Source organism: Nelumbo nucifera, chromosome 6 (assembly GCF_055504915.1).
Source record: "Nelumbo nucifera cultivar China Antique chromosome 6, China Antique-T2T, whole genome shotgun sequence".
NCBI lineage: Eukaryota > Viridiplantae > Streptophyta > Magnoliopsida > Proteales > Nelumbonaceae > Nelumbo > Nelumbo nucifera.
In genome coordinates, this window is record NC_142654.1 from 51,932,990 (window position 1) to 51,956,272 (window position 23,283).

Genomic DNA, 23,283 nt, shown 5'->3' on the forward strand with positions numbered 1-23,283 from the left:
TTGAGGGCAACCTCTGAACATTACATGTGTCCCAAAAATGAGGAGCACATTGGTTTTATGATGCCTATAAAAGGGCATACCACCCAAGGTAAGGACATACACTCGCAAACACACACATACACACACACACACACACACTTTTGACTACCAAATTCCTCTAGCTCACTAGCTTTTGTAAGCTCTTTAGCTTGTTTGTATATGACTAGCTTGTCACAACTAGTTTGGCCTAGTCGACCTCTTCATTCTCTTTACTGACTTGAGCATCAGAGTGCTCCTCCCCAAGGAACCACCTCAAGGCCTCTTACCTTCTATATGTATGTAGATAGTTGGATCCACCTTCATTCATTCAATTCATTGGGACACTTCATTTGCTGCTTATCCACTTGGCTCAAATAACATCAAATATTGTGAGCTCCAAAAAGTTGGTGAATAGCTCAAAACAAGGACTCGCCACCCATTTTTTAGAGGAAATGGACCCTCTATAAACTTTGAAAAAATGATTTTATTTTGAAAAATAGTGACTCCATTTATCCATGAGAAAGACACTCATCCAAGAGTTTGTGGATTCAAATGGATTAGGAGAGGGAAGCTATTAAGCACCCATCTCTCCAAGCTACTGTAACAACCCAATATGGAAGTTGTTTAGGATTAAACTTCACAAACTTCAATTTAATAAGATGTAATTCTAAAATCTCGTAAAAAATCCCTTCCAACATATTTTAATCTTGGTTATGAGGGGATGTTACTAGGAATTATGTGCTAATTTCCCTAAAATCATCACTTCTCTTCCTCTAATGCCAAAATTGCAAGAAGCTTGAAGATAATTTTCCAAAGACTTGGAGTCTCAATCAACCCAAACTTAAACTACCCAGATATGTTATAAAAAACAAACCAAATAAACAATAATTAACTAAAAAAACCAATATAGGTTAAGAGACTTAGCTTTTTAACTTATCCTTGATTGAGCTTGACAAAAACTATTCTAGAGCCTGGGAATGGTGTTTTTAACATTTGGACCAAGAGAAAGGTTTGTAGCTCCTTATGCAAAAGAATGAATACTTGAAATGTTTCTACTATTTTTTTAAGAACATGAATACAAAGAGAAATGGGCTGATTTTGGCAAGTTTTAACTATATATTTTGAATTTTTCTTAAGTTCTTGTTAAAAATGGTTGGGGATTCGAATGGGGGTTCTCTCTTTCGTTTCTTTCTTCTTAAAAATCACTTCTAGCACTCAATTTCTGTCTTATTTATAGAGAGGGAAAGTTGGAAAGGTCTAAAACTTGTCCACCAAGTGTCATAGGGTTTCAGAAAAGCCTAAACATGTACGAAGATTCAAAAACTCAATTTAATAGGCTTTTCCAAAAGATCTCCAAGGGTTAATCAATCAAACCAAGATTTCTAAGAATTTTTCTAGGGTTTCTCATGCCCAATGGGGTTATTTTTCAAAACTATCTAATGGGCCATTGGGTTTAAGTAAAGGTATGAATCAGCCCCCACTCTCTTGAGGTCTTAGGTTGAGACAGATGGAGGGGTGATTTAATCTGGTGTGTTGAAACATAATCTTCTTATTTAATAGTTAAACGTGTGAATTAGGTAGTGAAAATTGACTTATTAGGGTTTTTTGGGTTTTTGAAGATGGTGATGAGGTTTGATTGGTCCAATAAAGCTTGGATGATGGATATCTATGGCTTGACATGCTCTAATTAATATAATTTGCTAAAACAAAATCTTGGCTTAACGATAGGTCAAACGAGGGAATTTTAGAATGAAATTTGGTGGGTAGGCATTTTAAATGTCCTAAATCTGATGGAGGAGGTAAATCTTTGGTTGGAGATATGGATTGAAAGATTTGGTCCAGATCAAGATTTTTACCCTGTGGTTCATCAACCAATAATAATGCTTGAAACAAAATCTTGTTTGCCTAATGGTCAAATGAAGGAATTAGGTGATAAACTTGATGTACTAGGGTTTTTTTAGGCCTCTAATCATGGTGGTGAGGGTTGATTAGTTGAATAAATCTTGGATGATAAAGATCTATGGCTTAACATGCTCAAATCAATAAGATTTGCTAAAATAAAATCTTGGCTTGACAATGGGTCAAATGAGTTGGGATGAAATTGGGTGGGTAAGTATTTTTGAATGTTTTGAATGTGATGGAAGAGACAATTAATTTTATCAAAGAGGTGGACTAAAGGATTTGGTTCAGACCAAGGTTTTAACTTATAGTTCCTCAGTTAATAAGAATGTTTGAAACATAATCTTACTTGTTTAGGAAGGAAATGAAGGAATGCAAGGATGAAATTGAATGGATGGGTTATTTTGGGGATTTTGTCTTAATGAGAGGTGTTTGGTTTCTTGGACTATAACTTCTTGTGTGCTTTAATCATACATGTCAAATTGAAATTTTTGTTGATCGAACGATTAAACAAGAGAATTTTTAAATGAAATTTGGTGTACGGGCATGGATTAATATAAGAAGTCGAGTGAAAAGATCAAATATAAGAGAAGAATTTGTTAATCTTAGTTGTCTATTTTTATTCATCCAAAGTCCTTGAAATGGAATCTTGGTATTTTTATGGTTAATTGTCGTATATTTGATGTGAGATTTGGGGGTTAATTATATTTTATTATCCTCGAGGAAAGGAATGTGCCAAATTTGATTTCATAGAATCAAGGTTCAAGCATTGCGTAATAACTAATCAGATTTACCTTGAGAATCAATTTTGATTAGAATTGAACTCAAACCGGGCCTAATCAACCATGAGTCTGAACTATTCAAGCTCGATTGATAGGGATTAACATCAGAGTGGGAGAGGTGGGAGGATAAGGAGAGCATAGCACTATAGTAGTGTTTTTATAACAAAGCTGAAACATCTATTATTGAATAAAAAATTAAATGGGCATGTCTCATCAATCAATTTTCAAGATCTGTTTTAAAGCTTCTCTTACCATCTCTTGTTGGGATTTATCATCTCTTTGATTCTTTTTGAAAATTTAAAAGAATATAAATGGTAAAACAATTAGAAACTATCTTTAAGACCCCCTAAAAAAACTTAGGGTGTCTTTAAGTCTTTTATCCTTACTATAATCTATAACTTTTTGGACAAACATTACAAGTGAGAAGATCTGAACCTGGCATTTCAAAAAAAAAAAAAAAATCTGAACCTTGGTCCATAGGTTGAAAGACAACAAATTCACCACCTACACCATGTTTCAACTTGTCATAGTTGCATGAATTTTTAATCTAGACTTCAAATTTTCTCTTCCTATTGTATGTTTGTCAATAAATGTTAAAAAAGTTTATTATTAAAATTTATATATTTATGAATATTAACTCATATTCTATTTAGTTAAATTAGAAATGCTCATTTTTTCTATTGTTTTTGCTTGTTAACGATTATTAATTGTGTTTTGATGGTTCACACTTAACATAAACCACTGAAGTATTTGCTTCTTATATGTATATGACTTATTTATTTAAGTTTCCTAACATATCTGATGGTGTGCGATCTAGAGGCTCCTAACTGGAGTACAACTCGAACGCTAGTTGTCTGGCTGACTGATCAAACTACAAGACAAATGGATCAAAGAACTTGGGGTGGCTAACCCGGTGAGGTTGTTCCGATGCTTAAGTCGGTAATGTGAGTGGCGAGCTAGAAATTTATGTACTAGTAGGCTAGAGGGCAAATAATCGCGCGTACCTGGGTCTTAGGGGTTGATGCCCTTATATAGCTGGGCTACCGTAAGTCTCGCGGAACGCTCCCGAGATTTTCGGCCCGAGCCGTAGAGATCCGTTTCTAGAAGGTGGAAATCCCGCTAACTGACGAGGATTACCATTTTCCTTCGATTCAGATGGGATAAAGTAAATGCTTACGGTTACACAACGTGATCCTAAAAGGCTCGGAGACCATTGTTAGGCTTCTAGATATCTTCCATGTGTCACTTTGGCAAGCTTGGTCATCCCAAGATACCTGGGCTTTGGTGCTATCCGAGGTGATTGAAGAACCCGAGGTAATCTGACCTGCCTAGACAACCGAAGATGTTGACCCGACTTGCCGAGGTGGCCGGGGGTGTTGACCCGACCTGTCGAGGTGGCCGGGGAGGTTGAGTCAACTTGCTAGGTGGTCGAGCATGCTGAGTCATGCGTCTAGTCATTAGGTTGTATCCACATGTCCACTGCTTACTAGGTTGGGCCAAATCACCCCTCATTAGTTGCCCTCCACTCCCCGTGCCAAGGGTCCTGACCTGGTGCGGGGAGGTCACGACGAGGCTAGGTCGATTTGGCCTGGCTTCTTCTAGATTAGTACCCGGCTCGGCGGTCCATCATCAGTAGTCCGCCTGGTCCGACCGCGTACCCAGATCGCGTATCAGGAATGCACGGATGTCACGTGGATTCCAAAACTCTGCGGATGTCAAAATACATGCTCAATTGTTTTCATCTCAAGGAGCGCTTGACCAGTTTGAACGAGGACCGTTGGATGCTTTAGATTTGGACCATCCAAGATTGGTTATCTTGGCTATAAATAGGGGCCTTGGGGTCCCATTTTGTTGTCTTTCTTTGGAGTTATCATGTTTGGAACTCGCGCTTTGGTGTCCAGGTTAGTGGTGTCTGCCCTTGTGTCCGAAGTTGCTTTTCCTTCTTTTCCGGATAAACTCTCTTTGCTCCAATTCGTTTCTTTGTTCCAACATGAGTGATAGCTTTTCACTTAGTAATAGCTAGTCCGCCCAAACCTGGGAAACCTCCTTGGCTAGCGAGGATGAGTCTAGTCCGGCCGAGGTGACCACCTCAGCTCAAGAGCACGAGGTCGGTGCTATAGAGGTGACCACCTCGGCTAGCCCTACAGACTCTAGCCCGGCCGAAGAAGCCCTTGTTCAGGAGCATAAATCATCTAGTAGTAAGGCATCCTTCGGACCTCCCAAAAAGACGTCTAGGCTGGCCAAACATGCCAAGAAATCACGGGGTCCCGATAAGTTTGGCCCTTCGATTCTATCACCCGAGAGACTTTAGGCCTTGATCCTCAAGTACAAACTCCTCGAGAACCTCAAGTACTCCATTCCCTCAGGAGAATATCCCTAGCAACACGACCTGGGATGAGATTACGATCTACGAGGAGCAACTCGTGGCAGGACTATGCTTTCCTCTGCATCCCTTCTTCATCGAGGTCATCAAGTATTTCAATGTCACTATGGACCAGTTGCACCCGAACTCAATTCGGACCCTCATAGGAACTATCTCGGTCTTTCACGACTTTGCATACCCTTAAGCTTAGAGACCTTTAGTTCGCTTTGTAGAGTAAAGAAGAATTCCACCGACCTCGTTCAAGAGGACAAGTGGAGTTACTACTTCTCCTTCTGGCCTGGGTATAAGCTCCTCAACGATTACCCGAATAAGGTCCCGACTTGGAAAAGGAGGTACTTTACTGTTTCTACTGAAGGGGGGTGGCCTTTTCCTACTCACTGGAGGACATGCATTAAGGACCCCGAGGACAAGCTCAGCTTGAACCAACGAGAAGAGATATATTTCTTGGTCAATCTCGAGTTGTCGACAAAGGAGTACTTAGCCAAAAAGATGCTCATTGAGGCCGGGCTAAGTCCTTCGGGTAGGTCATCGCTTTAGCACACACATATTCCTTTGGTTGTTCTTTTGATCACTTTGACTGACTTGGTAGGTAATTTTTGTAGAACCATGTCTGACATTCCTAGTGCCGAGCTTTTTGGGGATATGAAGAAGAGGAAGAAGAGGAAGAAGAGGACATCATCAAGACATAACACCCCTCGTTAGGTCACCAACTCCCCCACCACTGAGCCCGCAACCACGAGTGCCCAAGAGCCTCCGGTCATCAACCTAGTCGAGGAAGACCACGAACAGACTCTGCCTCCTCCACCCGAAGCAATCCAGTCTCCAGTACGCCAGGTCACTACCCCCGGGGTTGGATCCTCCAGCGAGGGCCCCGAGCATCCTGAACGTCCGAACCTGCCTTCTGAAGAGAAAGGATGCGGTCTTCCCTCCCAAAGTCCAGAAGTTTGTTGGGCTACCTATCGACCAATTGTTGTCTTGGGGTGTGAGCAGTTGCATGGTGGTATGTCTCCGACTTGGATTCTTTTAACTGCTTTGGTCTTCAATACTTGGCCTAATTCTCATCTTTGTAGGTGAATTCTATACTACACTCCCTCGCCCAACAATCCGAGCTGCCAAGGTGATGGCTGAAGAAGCGGATCAAAGGGCCTTCCCCACCCAGGTCGAATTGTCGAAGGCCCGCGGCCACATCCATAAGCTCGAGAATGACGTGCAAGCCCAGAAGGATTTGCTTGAGCATATGATGAAGGAAGCCAACGAGCTGAAGAAGACCATGAAAGAGCATGAGGCTGCCTTTGACGAGGAAATAGAGAAAGCTAAGGAGGCCGTTGTCGCTGAGTTCTAGAGTTCAGTGAAGTTTCGGGAGCTGAAGATGGAGATTGGTATTGGTGCTTATAGAAAGGGCTTCAAGCTATGCCGGTGGCTGACCAGGCGTGAGTTCCCCGACCTCGACCTTCGTGCCATCACCACTATTAGAGTCACTGATGCCATGGCTACGGAGGCCGAGTAGGACCCGAACTTGAAATAAATTAGCGACGATGACCTTGGTGAGGGGAGAGTGGGGTTGATGGTAGTTGACGAGGTTGTAGGGACCAATGAGGTTGCTGCTGTCGAGGACGCCATGGAGATTGAGCCACCCAAATCTGTCAAGCGTGCTGAAGGTGGGGACGAGGAGCCCTAGGGCAACTAACTTATTGCCTCTTTTCTTGGACCTCTTTTGTACATATACCATGTACCGAGCCTCCGAGCTCAGTTTAGTAGATTTCTCTTTCCCCCCTTTTTCTAATGTATTAGAACCATCCTTTTTGCAACGAAGTAATGAAGCGCTTTTTGTTCTCCATTCTGTGATCATTTGTGTTGAATTTTCTTCTAAGTGTAGATTATCCCGAGGTGTCAAGCTGGTGAGCTAGGCATAAGTAGGAATAATCCGAAGTTGGTACGAGCTGAGGTGTGCAAACACTATAGGGCATGTGCCTGACCTGTCTGCATACTAATGTGGCTGAAATCGAAATATTTGGTCTTGTCTATGTGGAAGAGGCAACTAGGCCTTATGTTGCCCATGTCGAGGAGGTGACTGGGTCTCATATAGTGTCGAGATCTTTTATCAGCTCGGCACCTTAGCCCTTAGGCTCTGGGAGAGACTCATAGTCCACTCTCATGTGCATGCCTTGACCAACTCGGTGGTCTTCTGGACTTAAAAAGTTTTTTTTGTGGCTCACTGGCTCATATGTAGTACCTCATCAAGTTGTCAATGTTCCAAGTGCGGGGTATTCGCTTCCCTTCCATTGTCTCGAGCTCGTACGTACCTTCACTGAAAACTCGTCTCACCCTATATGGACCTTCTCAGTTTGATTGAGCTTGCCTACACTGGGCTTAGGTACCATTACCTTCTAGAGTACTAGGTCACCAACTCGGAACTGGCATCTCTTGACCCGGGGCATTGTAGTACCGAGCTACCCGCTATTGGTAGGCCTCAGTCCGGATATAGGCCAGGTCATGTATCCCCTTGATTAGGTCAAGGTTGTTCCGCAATTTGTCGTTGTTAGCTTCTTCGTCGTATGCCTCAAGCCGCAGGGTCGGTACTTCCATCTCAACTGGAATAACGACTTCCGTTCCATACGTCAAATTGAATGGCATCTCTCCTGTTGTGGTCTTGATAGTCGTTCTGTAGGCCCAAAGGACGCTGGGTAGCTCGTCCATCCACAAACCTTTAGCTCGTGCCAAGTGAGCTTTCAGTCCATGGAGGATGGCCCTATTTGTCACTTCAGCCTATCCGTTCACCTGAGGGTGTGCCACCAAAGTGAAACTCTGCTGGATCCCCATCTCGGCACACTAGTTCTGAAACTTGATATCTTCGAACTGCTTCCCATTGTCTGATATTAGCACCTTGGGTAGTTCGAAATGACAAACTATGTTTTTCCAGAAAAAGTTTTGCACGTTCTGGGATGTGATTGTGACCAACAGTTTGGCTTCCACCCACTTCGCAAAATAGTCCATTACCACGACTAAAATTCTCCTCTGCCCGGTTGCCAACGGAAATAGACCGAGAATATCCATCCCCCACTGAGCAAAAGGCCATGGGCTAGTCAGATACTTCAAGTCGGCGACAGGTTGATGGAGGATGTTGGTGTGCCTTTGGCATTTGTCGTATTTCTTGTCGAGCTCGAGCGCATCTACTTTCATGGTGGGCCAATAATGTCCTTGCCTTAGAGCCTTTTGGGCGAGCGCCTTGCCCCCGAGGTGTCCTCCACAAAGGCCTTCATGGATTTTGTGGAGTACCCGGTCTGCCTCTGAAGGCTACAAGCAACGTAGGTAGGGGAGCGTAAAGGATCTTCTTTACAGTCGTCCATTGATAGTAATGTACTGACCTGACTGACGCTCTACCCTTCGAGCTGTGTTACGGTTTGCTGGTAGGGTCTCGTAGAGCAGATAATCAACAAGCAAGTCAGCCCATCTCGGTTTTGCTGGCAACACGAGAGTGACCTCTTCTGCCCCTTGAGAATGTTGGGCCAAGGCAAGTCTTCTATGTATACCATTCTCATGGTGTTGTCACTTGTACTTGCCAACCGTGATAATTCGCCAGCCTCAGCATTCTCTGACCTCGGTATTTGTTGGATAAACCAGGAAAGGAAATTCGGTAGGAGTTCCCTTACTTTAGCCAAATAAGCTATCATTGTCAGGTACCATGCCTTGTACTCGCCGTTCACCTGGTTTACAACTAATTGTGAGTCGTTGTATACTATGATGTGTTTTGCGCCGATCTCCTTCGCTAAATTCAGCTCAGCTATAAGTGCCTCATACTCTGCCTCATTGTTCGATGCCTCGAATCCAAACCGGAGAGTGTAATCCAGCTTCACTTCGCTTGGCCCATACAGTATGAGTCCAGCACCACTTCCTCGCTGATTAGACGAACCGTCTACATGGAGGATCTAGGGCTCCTTGTCCCAGGTCGGGCCTTCTCTGACCTGGACCGGTGTTGCACTGGTTGACGCCTTCGACGTGCCAACTAGCTCAGCCACCTCAGGGGCCGGCGTGCTGAACGTGCATTCCACCATGAAATCTACCAAGACTTAATCTTTGATCATTGGGCGTGGCTCGAAGCGGATGTCGTATTTGCTTAGTTCGATGGCCCACTTAGTCAACCTGCCTGAGACCTCGGCCTTCAGTAGAACATGCCTCAAGGGTTTGTTGGTAAGGACAACAATTGTGTGGGCTTGGAAGAATGGGTGCAGTTTCCGAGTTGCTACTACCAGTGCATAGGCCAACTTCTCGATGTCAGGATATCTGGTCTCGGCTGCTTGCAAAACCTTGCTTACATAGTAGATGGGCCGTTGGGTTCGGTCTACTTCTCTAATTAGTACCGAGCTAACCACCTCGTCACTTGCAAAGAGGTATAGCTTCATTCCATCTCCTTCTTCAGGTCGGGTTAGAACCAGTGGGGTACTTGGGTATTTTCTCAGCTCATTGAAAGTGAGTTGGCACTCTTCGGTCCACTCAAAGTTTTTGTTCCTTTTAATTGCCTTAAAAAAGGGTAGGCACCGCCCTGCCGACCTCGACATGAATTGGTTTAGGACGGCTACCTAGCCAGTTAACCTTTGGACTTCTTTTAATTTTTTTAGGCGGTTTCATGTCCAATATGGCCTTTATCGTGTCGAGTTGAGCTTCATGTTAAATTTCCTTAGAATTTGAAAAACACAATTCAAATTATCAACTAAAGAGTTTGAAAGATGGGTCTTCACGGCCATGTCATCAACATAACATTCAACTTTATTACCAATCAATGCTTCAAACACTTTGTTTACAAGATGCTGGAAGGTTGCTCCAGCGTTTTTCGGTCCGAAGGGCATTACTTTATAGCAGTAGAGTCCTAGTTCAGTTACAAATGCCATTTTTTCCTGGTCGGCTAAGTCCATCCTAATCTAGTTATAGCCAGAGTAAGTGTCCATGAAGCTCAACAACTCGTGCCCCAAGATCATGTCTACCAGGCAGTCTATTCTAGGATGGGGGAATTAGTCATTTGGGCAGGCTCTGTTGAGGTCGGTGTAGTCGACGCACATTCGCCACTTTCCATTGGCCTTCTTCACTAACACGGGGTTGGCCACCTAGCTCGGGTATTGGACTTCCTTAACGAAGTCTGCTTCTAAGAGCTTCCCGACCTCCTCATCAACTATCCTCCACTGTTCCGGGGTGAAGTTTCGTTTTCTTTGTCTAACTTGTCTAACTGAAGGGTCCACATTAGGTTTGTGAGTAATTATGCTAGGGTCTATGCCGGTTATTTTTGTCGCGGACCAAGCAAAAACGTCTAAATTATTGAGTAAGAAATTTACCAATCGCGACCGGAGTGGTTCGTTTAGTAGATCACCGATCTGGAGGGTCCTGTTTGGCTCGGTATTAGAGACCGGTACCTGGACAATCTCCCCCACCACCCGTATGCTCGGGTGGTGGCTCTAGTTCAACATCTTTCGCCAACTTTGCTTTGCCCTTCAACGCAGCTACATAGCACTTACACGATTTAAGTTGGTCACCTTGTACTACCCCCACTCCGCAGCTCGTTGGAAATTTCATGGACAAATAGTAGCTCGACACCACCGTACATAGGGCATGCAAGATGGGTTGACCTAAGATGGCGTTGTAGGGGGACGGGGTTGTGACCACTAGAAATGTGTGTTCGAAGAGTACTAAGTTGGGCCATGCCCCCACTGCAACTGGCAGTGTGACTTGGCCGAGGGGTCTAACCACTTCGCTGCTAAACCCGACTAAGGGCATGTTTGCTGGCTTCAAGTCTTTCCGACTTAACTGTAGCTTGTCAAACGCTTATAGGAAAAGCACATCTGTCGAACTCCCGGGGTCTACCAGTATCTGCTTCACCTCGAAGTCATTAATTACGAGCTTGACAATGAGAGTGTCATCGTGCGGGTACTGGATTCCACGTGCATCGTCCTTGGTGAAGTAAATAGGCTCCTCCACCCGAGGTCGCTTCGGTGGGTTCTTTGCCTCTTGTTCTAACTCTTGAATTGAGGTCTTTCCTACTGCTATGCTGCACCCCACAACAATGGACCCACCGGTGATCATATTGATCACCCCGCGGATTGGCCTGTCCTCTAGTGGGGGCTACTAAGGTGGGTTTTGGTTGTTCCTTCTGCTTGACTCTGGAGCTTCCCTTCTCTGATTGGCCTGTCGGTTTGTCGTTTCCTTGTCTTCATGCTTGATGAACCTTTTCAAGTACCCGTGGTGAATCAGCTCCTCGATCTCATCCTTGAGATTCTAGTAACCTTCTGTGTTGTGCCCGATGTCCCAATGAAAGTGGCAGTAAACATTCGGGTTCCTGGTTGCTGGGTCTCCTCGCATCCTGGGAGGCCACTTGATATAGTTGGAATCTTTGATTGCCAATAGAATTCACCTCGTTTTGCATTGAGGGGGGTGTAACTGGTTCTCTCGACTGGAGGGATCCTAGATCATCGACCTGACCTAGAACCCCGAGGTGAGGATTTGCTTCTCTTAGGCGATTTGCTCTTCCGCTGCCAGTGCTTGCTGCTACTGGTGCCTTCATCATCTCTCTTCCTCTTCTCTCCTTGTTAAATCTCTGCCTTGGACCTGAGAGCCTCTTCCATTCTCATGAATTTGTCGGCATCATCGCGGAATTTCTCGATCGTCTTTGGTGGGTGCACCCCGAGGTGCCAGGAGAATTCGACATGCTGAACTCCTTTTTGTGGCACGGTGAAGCACACAACCGGGTCAAGGTCGGGTTTCTGCAAACATTCTTCGTTGAAGCACTTAATGTAGCTCCTGATTGACTCATTCTCTCTCTGGACCATGCTCAGAAGGCTCGCTGCAGATTTCGGGCACTTCTTGTGATAAAATGAGCAGTGAACTGTGAACGGATCCCAGCTCTTGATTGAGCCTGGAGCAAAACTCCTACACCATAATCTGGCTAACCATCTGAACGTGGTGGAAAAGGCTACACACATGCTCGCCTCATCTGCTCTAGCGAGCAATATCTAAGACTGAAAACTGTCAACATGATCATTGGGATCAATCTTCCCATCATAGGTCTCTAGTGTAGGTGTCTTGAATCCTTGTGGCCTCGCGGCCGAAAGTATTTCTGGTGCCAGGGGGAGGGCTAGTTCAATAATAATAGATCCGGCTGTGCGGCTACCAAGCTCACTTCCTCCTGCACCCTGCTCGATGCCACTGGCAGGTTACTCCTTGGTGGACTGTTGTCCGACGAGCTTTGCAACGATGTTTCTTCTTCGTGGCTTTGACATTGGTGCTATTTACCTCGATATTTTCTAGAACCTCACTCTGGTGCGCTCGCATTCCCGAACACTATCTCGAGGTGAGAGCTGGTTCCTGTTGCTTGCGTCTTCTTGGTCGCGAACTGTGTGTTGGCCACTAAGAGGTACAGAGGGGTCTCGGTGTGAGTCCGCACCTCTTGCCCCAAGCGGGTGGTTCCTGACTTGGGGGTCATAGTTCTCACATCGCGAATGCTACTGTGGGTTGGTCCTGGTGCGGCGGCTGTTCTCGGGCCGATCTTTCTAATTCGCCACCTAAGAAGGTAGGGGTGTGCACTGACCTTCGACTCTATCTCGAGGTGGGGTTCGGACCCGGGGAGGGGTTGGGACCTGTGTTGTCTTTGTGCTTCGGGGAAGAGATCGACGCACGCTTTGCTGATGTTGGTTCTGATTCTGATTTTGGTTTGGTAGTGGCGGAAACTGCTGCTGATACTATTGGTAGAGGTAATACTACTGGAATTGCTGGTACTGATGCATCTGCTACATCTGAAGTTGCATGACTTGGACACTCTGGACTAGCTCGTCAAACTGCTGGTGCCCGACTCCAGGAGGGAGTACGGAGGGCTCTGGGACAGAAAAGGTGGTGTCCACCTAGGGTAAGGGGGCGTGTAGCAACTGGGTAGTGAAAGTCTGTGCTTGGCATGTCTAAACCCTCGGGATGGTCAGGGGAATGTTTATCTGGCCGATAGTCACCGAGGGCCTTCAGGGTGAACAACAGTGTGGTCATGCCCCCAGTAACACCCATATCAATGCCCTTACCGGTGTTGCTCAATGATGCCATTGAGTACTGTAAAAAGTGAAAGAGTAGGAACTTAGCTTTTGTGTAACGTTTCCCACAAATGGCGCCAATTGATGGCGCACGATTTGGAGGCTCGTAGCTGGAGTACAACTCGAACGCTGGCTGTCTAGCTGACTAATGAAACTACAAGACAAATGGATCAGAGAACCCAGGGTGGCTAACCCGGCGAGGTCGCTCCGATGCTTAAGTTAGTAATGTGAGTGGTGAGCTGGAAAATTGTGTACAAGTAGGCTAGAGAGCAAATAATCGCGCGTACCTGGGTCTTAGGGGTTGATGCCCTTATATAGTTGGTTTACCGTATGTTTCGTGGAACGCTCCCAAGATTTTTGACCCAAGCTGTAGAGATCCATTTCTGGAAGGTGGAAATCTCGCTAACTGATGAGGATTACCGTTTCCATCTGATTTGAACGGGATAAAGTAAATGCTTACGGTTACACGGTGTGATCCCGAAATGCCCAGAGACAGCTGTTAGGCTTCTAGATATCTTCCATGCCACTCTAGCAAGCTTGGCCATCCCAAGATACCTAGGCTTCGGTGCTATCCGAGGTGATAGAAGCACCCGAGGTAATCCGACCTACCTAGACAACCGAAGATGTTGACCCGACCTTCCGAGGTGGCCGGGGGTGTTTACCCAACCTGTTGAGGTGGCCGGGGAGGCTGAGTCAACCTGCCAAGTGGTCGAGGATGCTGAGTTGTGTATAATCACTAGGTTGTGTCCACGTGTCCGCTGCTTACTAGGTCGGGCCAAATCGTTCCTCATCAATATCTATGCATCTCTTAAAATTGTCTTTCTATTTTCTTTGCATTTTTTTGGACCTGCCTGGTAACATGAACCCATGCTCCCGTTGGGCTTTTGGACCTTTATCTTTCGATTCCCATGGGTTTTTGGTCCCCTTGGACAGACGTCTTTCAGTCTTTCTTAAAAAAAAAAGCTAAAAGATAGTCTAACAATAGGTTGAAATGGGCAACTTTATCAAGAGCCATAAGCCCATGGTTGTCACAATTGCAAATTAGTTGCAATTATGCTGGATACTGGAACTCGCATCACCCGAGCATTAGAGATTATTGTCTTAATCAAGGTTTGATTAATCTCAATGCCTAAAAATATTAATTTTTATTATCATTTAAATAGTTTTCTTTCTTTTTTGCATGGTATAGTAGTGATAAGAGAAAGCATATCAAAGTGCTTAAAATGTTAAAAGCTAAAGGAGATATTTTCTTTACAAGTTTATATCATATTTTTAATAGATGAGGCTTTTAAATTTAATAGCAGACTTAAAAGGTTGGAGTTAATGGGGTGGGAATTGTTATTAGGGGAGTTAATAGGGTCATTTCATGGGAGTGGGTGGTGTGAGTGAGAATTAAAATAAAAAAACAATTATATTAAATTATAAAAAATGGGTCAGCTTTTGGTTTGTACCATCCAATATTACCTTAAAGGCTTAAACCATAGTCTTAATACTCAAGTAGTTCAACAAAAATGAGCCTTTTTTTTATTTGGTCATTAAGAGTAATGTATCCATACTATTATTAAGAATGTGAACAAGAGTGTGGGACTTTTGTTTGACTAAAATACCCCAATTTTTTAATTTAGTCCCTCTCTGGTTGTAGGGCTAAAAATGTCATATGAATAACCCCATTCAAATACCTCTCATTAAGTCTTATATTTAAGGTATTAATTCCCATTAACATTTATTAAATCTTATTCTTGAATAGAATACCCCAATTTTTTAATGTGGTCCCTCTCTAATTGTAAGGTCACAAAATGTAATTTTCTCCTTATTTAATTCCCTCTCATTAAGTCTTATATTTAGGGTGCTAACTCCCATATTGAATCCTATATTAATTAATCATATAAAATAAAAAATAAGTGTAGCAGAATAATTATTTTTATTGATGATAGAAATAACATACAAATTTAAAACCAACTCAAAATGGAGTTTTCCTATTTGGCCATGAGTCAGTGAAATGTGTTAACCCTTGATGTCATAATTAAAATAATAATAGAATTTAAAAATATGAAAATACACAAAAATATAAAAAAATACAAAAAATGTAGAAAACATTTGGACACTTCTTTAATATCATATATTCATCTTTTAAACAAAAATAAGTGTGGCAAGTAAGAATAATTTTTATAGACATAGAAATATAAAAAAAAAGAAAAATTTGGAAAACATATTATTTACTATCATCATTAATTAGGGGTGCAACTTAGGCAGGTCTAACCCAACCTGAGATTTTGCATGGAGTGGGCTTGCATTTTTGGGCTACAAGTTGGGCTTGGACCAGAGAACTCAGGCTTGACCTAAAATTGGGTTGGGCTTCGGTTAAGGCATTGGGTAGCCTGAGCCCAACCCATACATGTGTGTGTGTGTGTGTGTGTGTGTAGATCAGTATATGTATAAAGTAAACATACCTTTGTAAATGAAATTTGCACATATTTTCAATTAATTCTACTCTTAAATTGGGTCATAAAGCCCATTAAAAGATGAATATGTAAAAATATGTATATGAATCCTTTCAAACCCGACCAAGCAACCCATGCCTGATTAATCCGACCCAGCCCAGCCTGAGCCCAAGCCTAAACCCAACCTGAGTTGTTTTTGGGTTAAGCACGGGTTGGGTCTGGTTGATAAATTTAGGCTTAACATCGGGTTGGACTAGGTCAGAGCCCAAGGTTTGCACCTTTAGGGTTAGGTCTGAGTTGACCTTCAACTCGACCCAACCCACCCAAATTGTATCCCAAATCATCATCATAAAAAATTTCCACGTGCGAAGTACTTGCACAATTACTAGTAGAGTATAGTGAATACTAGCGGGGACCCGTGCCATGCACGAGATTTATTAAACAAAAGCTAAATAATAGAAACACATAAAAGTATATAATTGTTTTATATTTTTTAATTTTTAAATAATTAATAATTATTTATATTTTATATACTACTTTTAAATTTTTTTTTACAATACAAAAATAATAATTAATTTCAGCTAAGGTTGTTCATCAAATTGATGAACCCAACCAACTTGACCTGAATTGGTCGGTTTTCACTAATGGTTAGTCGTTTTTGGGTGACCAACTTCCCAACCTGACTAGGTCGATTTGGTTGGACAAAATGCATACAATTGAACTGAACCAACTTGTGAACATTCCTAATTTCAGCTAAATTAATAGTCTAATCTCTAATAAATAGCAATAATTTAATCTCCAAGAATTATTGAAAATTTATAGCAAAAATGTACAATTATTGAAAATATATTGATAATGAAAATACAACATATAACTAATAAAAATACTATAACTACAAAAATACAATAAATACTAAAGAATATATTAAATTAGTCAATAAATAGTGTAATCTCAAATAATAGTTTAATCTCTAATATTAACCAATAAATTATAACAACCATACAATAAGTACAATAAATTAAATTTAAAAAGTTAAATAATAGTAGTTTAATCTCCAATAATGATTAATTTTTTTTTTGTTAAATAAAAAAACAAAAATAGATTTTTACATAATTATTGAAAATGTATTGTTTAGTATATATAAATATATAATAAATATAGGGGGTGATGAGAAAATTTAAGTGGCTAACATCCAAATTAACAATTAGAGTTCGGTAGGAAAGGAGATCAGCTAATGGGACGACATATCTTCTTGCCAAGCAAGGGGTTCACAGGGATCAATTGTTCTGGGCTAAGTTGTAATTTTGCGTTGTTTTTTGAGACAATATCTCGTGCCTCTCTTTGGGATCTCTATTATGTAATTTTTGTTGGCTCATATTAATCATTCTTAATAAATCACTTTATTACTTATAAAAAAATAAATATGTATTAAGATTTTAAAATTATTTTTAATAAATATTACTTTTTTTGAAAGTTATTTTCTAGAATTATTAATTGATATAAGTGAAATTAGTTACATAATTGTGTTATTAATTTTGTAAAATATTAAATTATTATTAATTTGAATATTATGCTATAATTATTTTTCTACTTTTAAGTTTTTTTTTTATTTTTTTACATAATTTTGTTATTTTAACTTTTTAAAACCTATTTATGTTAAATATTTCATTATTTAAAATATTAATTTATTTAAATATATATATATATATTTCAAAATTTTCATTATTTGGATTTTATTTATTTTATATAATATTAAGTACTTTGTTATATAATTATTTAGCTATTTTCAATATATGTCATTTAAGATATTTAGTTATTGAAATATTTAAATAATGTTTTATTTTTTAATGTTAATGTTTTATTATTTGAATTACATTTAAATTGAATGAATCTATATTGTTAGTACATAATTTTGTGATGAATTTTGTAAAAATATAAAATTATGAATAATATGAATATTATTAAATATATTATAATTATTTTTTGTGTTTTTAGTAAATATGTTAAAGTTATTATATAATTTTTTTTAGAATATTTAAATAATTTTAATTAAAACTTTCTTTAGATACATATAGATAAAAAGTGGGGGGAGAGGGTAAATAGGAATAAGAGATAATTTAGGAGAGAAGATCTACTAAATTAGAGATAACGTAGGAGATAAATAGGAATTATAGATAATTCAGGAGATAAATAAGAATTATAGATAATTTAGGAGAAAGTAGGGGAGAGGTAGTTTAGGAGAATTTTAGGAAATGATATTATTTAGGTTATTGGGAACATGAGAGGGAGAGAGAGATTTTAAGTACTTTTATAGGGAAAGGAGGCATTTCATTGGTTGTATAAAAATGACATGAATTAAAAAAATAAATAATTCAAAAAAAAGAGAAAATTTCTAGACTTCTGTGTTTTAGTGTGTGTGTGTATAGCATTGAAGACTAAACTGACTAGCATATGTAATGCCTAGTCTCTTACCGCAAGGATCTCTAGAAATGTCATACCTATCTCTATGCATATGTAATGCATAGAAGGGTCATATATATGTTACGCACCCTAGCCGTGTGATGATTAAGTGGCAACCTGGGTTGATTTATTCCTCTCACCTATTGGGTAGAAGTTTGGCATGAGTAGGGTGACAAGGAAGACGATTAGACAATTTAGGGTCCATTTGGTTCATAATCGGAATCGGAATTAAAATTGAAATTGGAATCGGAATAAGAATAAGAATCAGAATAATCTATTCCCATAGTCTGTTTGGTTCAGACATGAATGAGAATAAAAATTAAAATCATTCATTCCCAAGTGAAGGGCAGGGAATGGTCATTCCCTCAAATGGGGGAATGCCATTCCAGCAATGGAAATAAGATTCCAATTCCGCCCAACCAAACGGGGCCTTAGAGGCTAGAACTCTCCTTATTTAAGCAAAGATTTTAAGCCATACATGGGGTATGGCCTATGGGCTTTTAATTTCAACGAGCATGCCTCGCCAGTCACCAAGCAAAGGGGCGTCTGATCAAGAGTTGATAAGTGGGCCTAGTTCATATCGCGACATCTCGTTGAACGGTTCTTGACGACGACATTTGGCAAACCCACTTAAATGTCAACAGCACAGAGCAGAGAGAGAGTGAGAGAGGATAAAATGGATAACGTTAACCATCCATTCCTCTCGCTGCTGCTGCCCCACGTTCCAAAGGAATGGAAGCGAGTGCGCTCCCTTCCCTCTGCCCAAAACCTTCAACGCTTTTCCTCATTAACAAACCCTTTACCACCCAAATTTTCCTGCACACTGCTCCCCGGCGTGTTCAGCCTCTGAGAGCTGGGCCAGATGGTAGCAGCGGTAGCACTGGTGCCAACGGCGATGGTGGCGATACTCCTCCACCCGTCACACCAGCAGTTGCACCGCCAGAAAAGGTTGAGATCCGGTTCCGACGGGGATCGAGAAGAAGGTCAAGACAACAGGACGGCAACAGTGCCGGTGGACTACCCAAAGCACCTGCGCCACCAAAGGACTGGGAATTAATGACTATCACTGAGAAGGCAGTGGAGTTGTACATGGGGGAGAAGGGTCTGCTGTTTTGGCTCAACAAGTTTGCATATGCGTCCATATTCATCATCATCGGAGGATGGATCCTATTCCGTTTTGTTGGTCCCTCGCTCGGCCTCTACCAACTCGACTCTTCTCCTTTGCCCCCCTCAGCCATGTTCAAGGGCTCATGATAAAATCAACGAATTGAACAAGTACAGAGAAACAATGTACATCATCAATACCATCTATCTATCAATCCATCACCTATTACTCCCGTCTATTTTCTTACTTTACATTTGCTTCTGCAACCAACAAATTGCCTGAGATAAAAGATAACCAGAGTAGCCAAGAGTACTTTCCTAGCGGTTTGCTGCAGCTCTCGTTTTCCTCAACCTTCCACGTGTCACCCGGATGGTTTCCTCCATGACTGTCTCCTGTTGAGGGGGTTTCGCATTTCCATTAGCTGAAGATGAAACTTGTTCAATGACTTCAATCTGCATTTCTTCTGCTTCTTTCTGAGTTGGTTGGCTGGTGGCTTCAACTGCGGGCTGATCATTGAGTGTTGTTTGTGAACGCACAGCTGCAGCAGGAGAGGCTGCTCTTGCGGGAACAGGAGAAGCGCTGGCTTCTTGTGGTTCAAGTTGCTGCTCAGTTGAAGACACACTGGAAGTTCGTGATAATGGCTGCTGGGCTTTATGTTGCAGTTGCTGCTGCTGTGCATGCACAGCTGGTTCGCCAGTTGGTACAGAGGGTGGAGTTGGAGGTTGACGAACTGCCCCACCCTGCTGTTGCTGCTGCTGCAATGTTAACAAATCATAGTTCAGCCCTGTAATTTTGTTCTGTTGAGTATCAATGAGCAAACCACTTAATTCCTTAATATTCCAGTACTTTCCTTGGTTTGGATCCGTTTAATGTCATAAAAAGCACGCGTAAATGTGTTATGGAAGCATGGTCGACTAGTTTTGCATTTATGCACTTCTGAGATTTTGATATTTCAGTGGAAACACTCAAAATACCGTTTAGTGGAAAGCTGAAAATAATGATCTGCTTAGAGAATCTACAAAATAAATCATAAATTGAGATTTCAACTTTGGCTGATAGGATTGATATGCATGTAGTTGATGCATTAGAAGTTTAGAACCAACAGTCATCCTGCTACTGTATCAGCCTCTACAAAAATTAATTGAAGATTTGTGAGACGTTTATTTTTCCCTTTATGATGCCTGCAGCTTACCAGTGGATCACTAAAATATTGTGCTTTGATTGCTTCAGGACCGAAAAGCTCCTGTAAGTATGGCTTTTTAACAGTGGGGGTACTGTAATTATTAGTTTTCAAAATATTGTGTAGTGGATATTCCAATTAGTCCCTGTCAATTGTTTTTCAACTCGAGAGATACTACCAGCAGAAATGGAATTAAAAACCTGTTTTATCCTGAACAAATGGTTCACAATTCACCTAAAGAGGGCAAAGTAGGGCAGACCTTATGATGAAGCTTCATAAAAAAGGCTTATTTATGCTATTATGCTTATCATTTGGTACCTGAGCAGGCCGTGGTCTTGCCGCTGATTGTGATGCAATATATTGTAAAATCTCAAAAACCCTTGTCTGACCATAATTTGCAGCTCTTTGCCAATACAGAAGTGCAACATCCCCAGCTCTGGCCCTCAATTCCAACAAGTTACGATCAATTTCGTTCTCATGCTTTGCAAGGTATGGCCGAAAGAAAGAATCATAAACGTATGTTGTTCCCTGAAAGAATAGAAGTAAAATAATAGGGGCAACAATTCAGAGTTTCAATAAACTTACAACATCAATCCTCCAAAACCAAGTAGATTATATACCTTTGTTTTAGGATACCACAAATATATGAAGAATGCCAATTTCGCCTCACTGTACATTGGCGCCCTTTCAAGAAAGTATTAAATAAACACCATCAGGATCTGGAAAGACCCAAAGAGGTGTACAACAGAAAAGATATGGTCTCCATATTAGAGTTAAAATTCCTTACCACGAAATAAAAGTGTCACCCACTCTCTCAAAGACTGTCAGGACTGCAACTAAAATCCTAACATTTGACAAAAACACTTGTTAATTCTGGAATTTTGTCCTAAGTAGTGTCACTAAAAGCTCAATCACAATAAGATGCATGATATTAAGAACTTCAGCATCTAATCCTGATGAATTAATTTGCACAGTGAACACGGTGGAGAGAATGGTTAATCATACAACCTCATTCCTCTCATACAAAGTCTCAAAAGATGCAGAAAAGGTGAACTCACTAACCAGTATTGGCACCAAAACCGCAGTTGCTCAATTTCTGGTTTATTCTTCTCCACAGTTTTAAAGCACTCGTAAGCGGGATAGGCATAGCCAAAAACCATCCTGTGAACACACAATCCGAATATTCAAGTATACAACTTCTCCAGCAAATAATGCAAAACATAAAACAAAAGAAAAAGCACGGGATTCCAGAGAGCAACATACACAAGCCCTCTTGTAAGAAATGAACCTATCATTTCGTCTGGTTAACAATGCAAGGAAAATAATATTCTCCTCTTGCTTCTCAAGCTCTCAAAACGTGTATTTGGAATTTGACCCCCACAAATGTTGTCTTTCCAATTGGTTACTGTCAAAGAAATTTTGATTTTCCAATCAGACAAATAACACAGCTAGGGGAAATGGAAGATAAAAAATTGTAAGAGATCCGGATACAAGGCATCGCGAAAAAGTAACAATAAAGGGAGATTAACAGTCAGAATCCACTGTTCAGAAGCACGAGAAAAGAAGTAAATCACACTTGAAGCTGCCGCAGCGACCAAAAAATTCGTCAAATTACAAAAAATTGCCAAGGCAAATCAACCATTATTACAAAATAACTAATAAAAAAGAGCGTTGCAAGTGCTAAATTAGGGCAAAACGGTATCGATAAATTCAGTCAAACGAACTGAACAGCAGAAAATAGCAAAAAGGTAAAAGGGAAAAACTGAGACAAAATTGGGATTCAGCTAAGAACAAATAAAAATACACATACATTATTGAATTGAAACATAAAAGTAGAGTTGTTAACCAAAAATCTAGATGCCAGAAAAGCAAAATCCACGATCATGGAGACAATAATCATACAAAATAGAACCAGAATTCACAAACCACAAACCCAGGCCAAGGCAATATTTACTTCAAAAAAAGACGAGCTGGAAGAAAAGTAATTGACTAAAAGGAGAATAAAACAAGAAGGACACGATCTTAACCTTTTGATAATTTCCGTGAAATGAACAGAGAACTCTTATAACGAAGAGCTTCAGCAAAACTGGAGAAACGAATCTGCCGTTTTCAATAGAGAGTTGAGGTGGAGAACCGTCCTATATAGCCTTTGCTTGCTTCCGTACAGTCGAATCGGCGCGGCCAGAGCGCCACTGGAAGCCAATTCGGCGAGAGAGAGAGATTTATCGTTTTGAATTTCTTTTCTGACGTTCTCTCCGGGTCTCTGATGTGTTTTGAGTTCTGCGAAAGGAAAATATAGGCACGTGTGTTGAGAAATCTCTTATCGTTTGATTGATGTCTGCATCACAGCGTTCAGGCTGAATCCAACGGTCTAGGTGCCCCACATTATTTGAAGCCGAACAGGTGGATGAATATGTCGTAACTACACTAGCGAAACTTGAAATCATTTAAATGTCAAATATTTAATTTATTTTGTGGAAAATGGATAAGGAGAGGATTAAATAAAAGCGATTTCGGACAAATAGAAGATTACCGATTAAAGACAAGTATCTTTGCATTTTAAATGTTAAAGTCATTACTCTATTCGTTATACCAATTGAAGGGAAGCAAGTTAAAAAAAATTTCCGAAATTCTGGCCATTTCGGACAAGAATCTCAAATTTCGGTCGAAATTATTACGCTCCAAATATTTTAATTTTTCATCAACGTAAAGTATCCTTATGAACAGGTTCAGTAAATTGATTAAGGTGCCGTTTTGAAAGTCTTTTTGGGAAGATATCCTGGTAGTTCTTACATGAAGATGATGAATAGAAAAAAATGCAAGTGTGTTTCCTATTGGGCTTTTCATGTCTTTTCAATGTATTGGCTTTTGATGGCTAAATCTATCACAAACCAAATGGGAAAAGATCGAATCATAATCTGTCAAGCTTGTAAATAGCTAGAAAATTGCATGAAAAAA

General features: G+C 41.0%; 1 protein-coding gene across 2 annotated transcripts; it reads right to left on the minus strand.

Annotated features, from left to right (window-relative positions):
- Positions 1-19,291: 19,291 nt before the first annotated feature.
- LOC104588010 (Abscisic acid-responsive (TB2/DP1, HVA22) family protein) lies at positions 19,292-22,590 on the minus strand. Of its 2 annotated transcripts, none has more exons than XM_010245800.3 (7): positions 22,353-22,590; positions 21,589-21,730; positions 21,388-21,486; positions 21,113-21,169; positions 20,946-21,009; positions 20,644-20,853; positions 19,292-19,897 (listed from the first exon to the last, which is right to left on the minus strand). In XM_010245800.3, exons 2-7 carry the CDS (start codon positions 21,618-21,620, stop codon positions 19,463-19,465), a joined length of 897 nt encoding a protein of 298 aa, XP_010244102.1. In that variant the 5' UTR covers positions 21,621-21,730; positions 22,353-22,590; the 3' UTR covers positions 19,292-19,462. The 2 variants fall into 2 exon arrangements, with proteins under 2 accessions (XP_010244102.1, XP_010244100.1); XM_010245798.3 differs by having other exon boundaries at positions 19,292-19,900.
- Between the last annotated feature and the right edge of the window lie 693 nt (positions 22,591-23,283).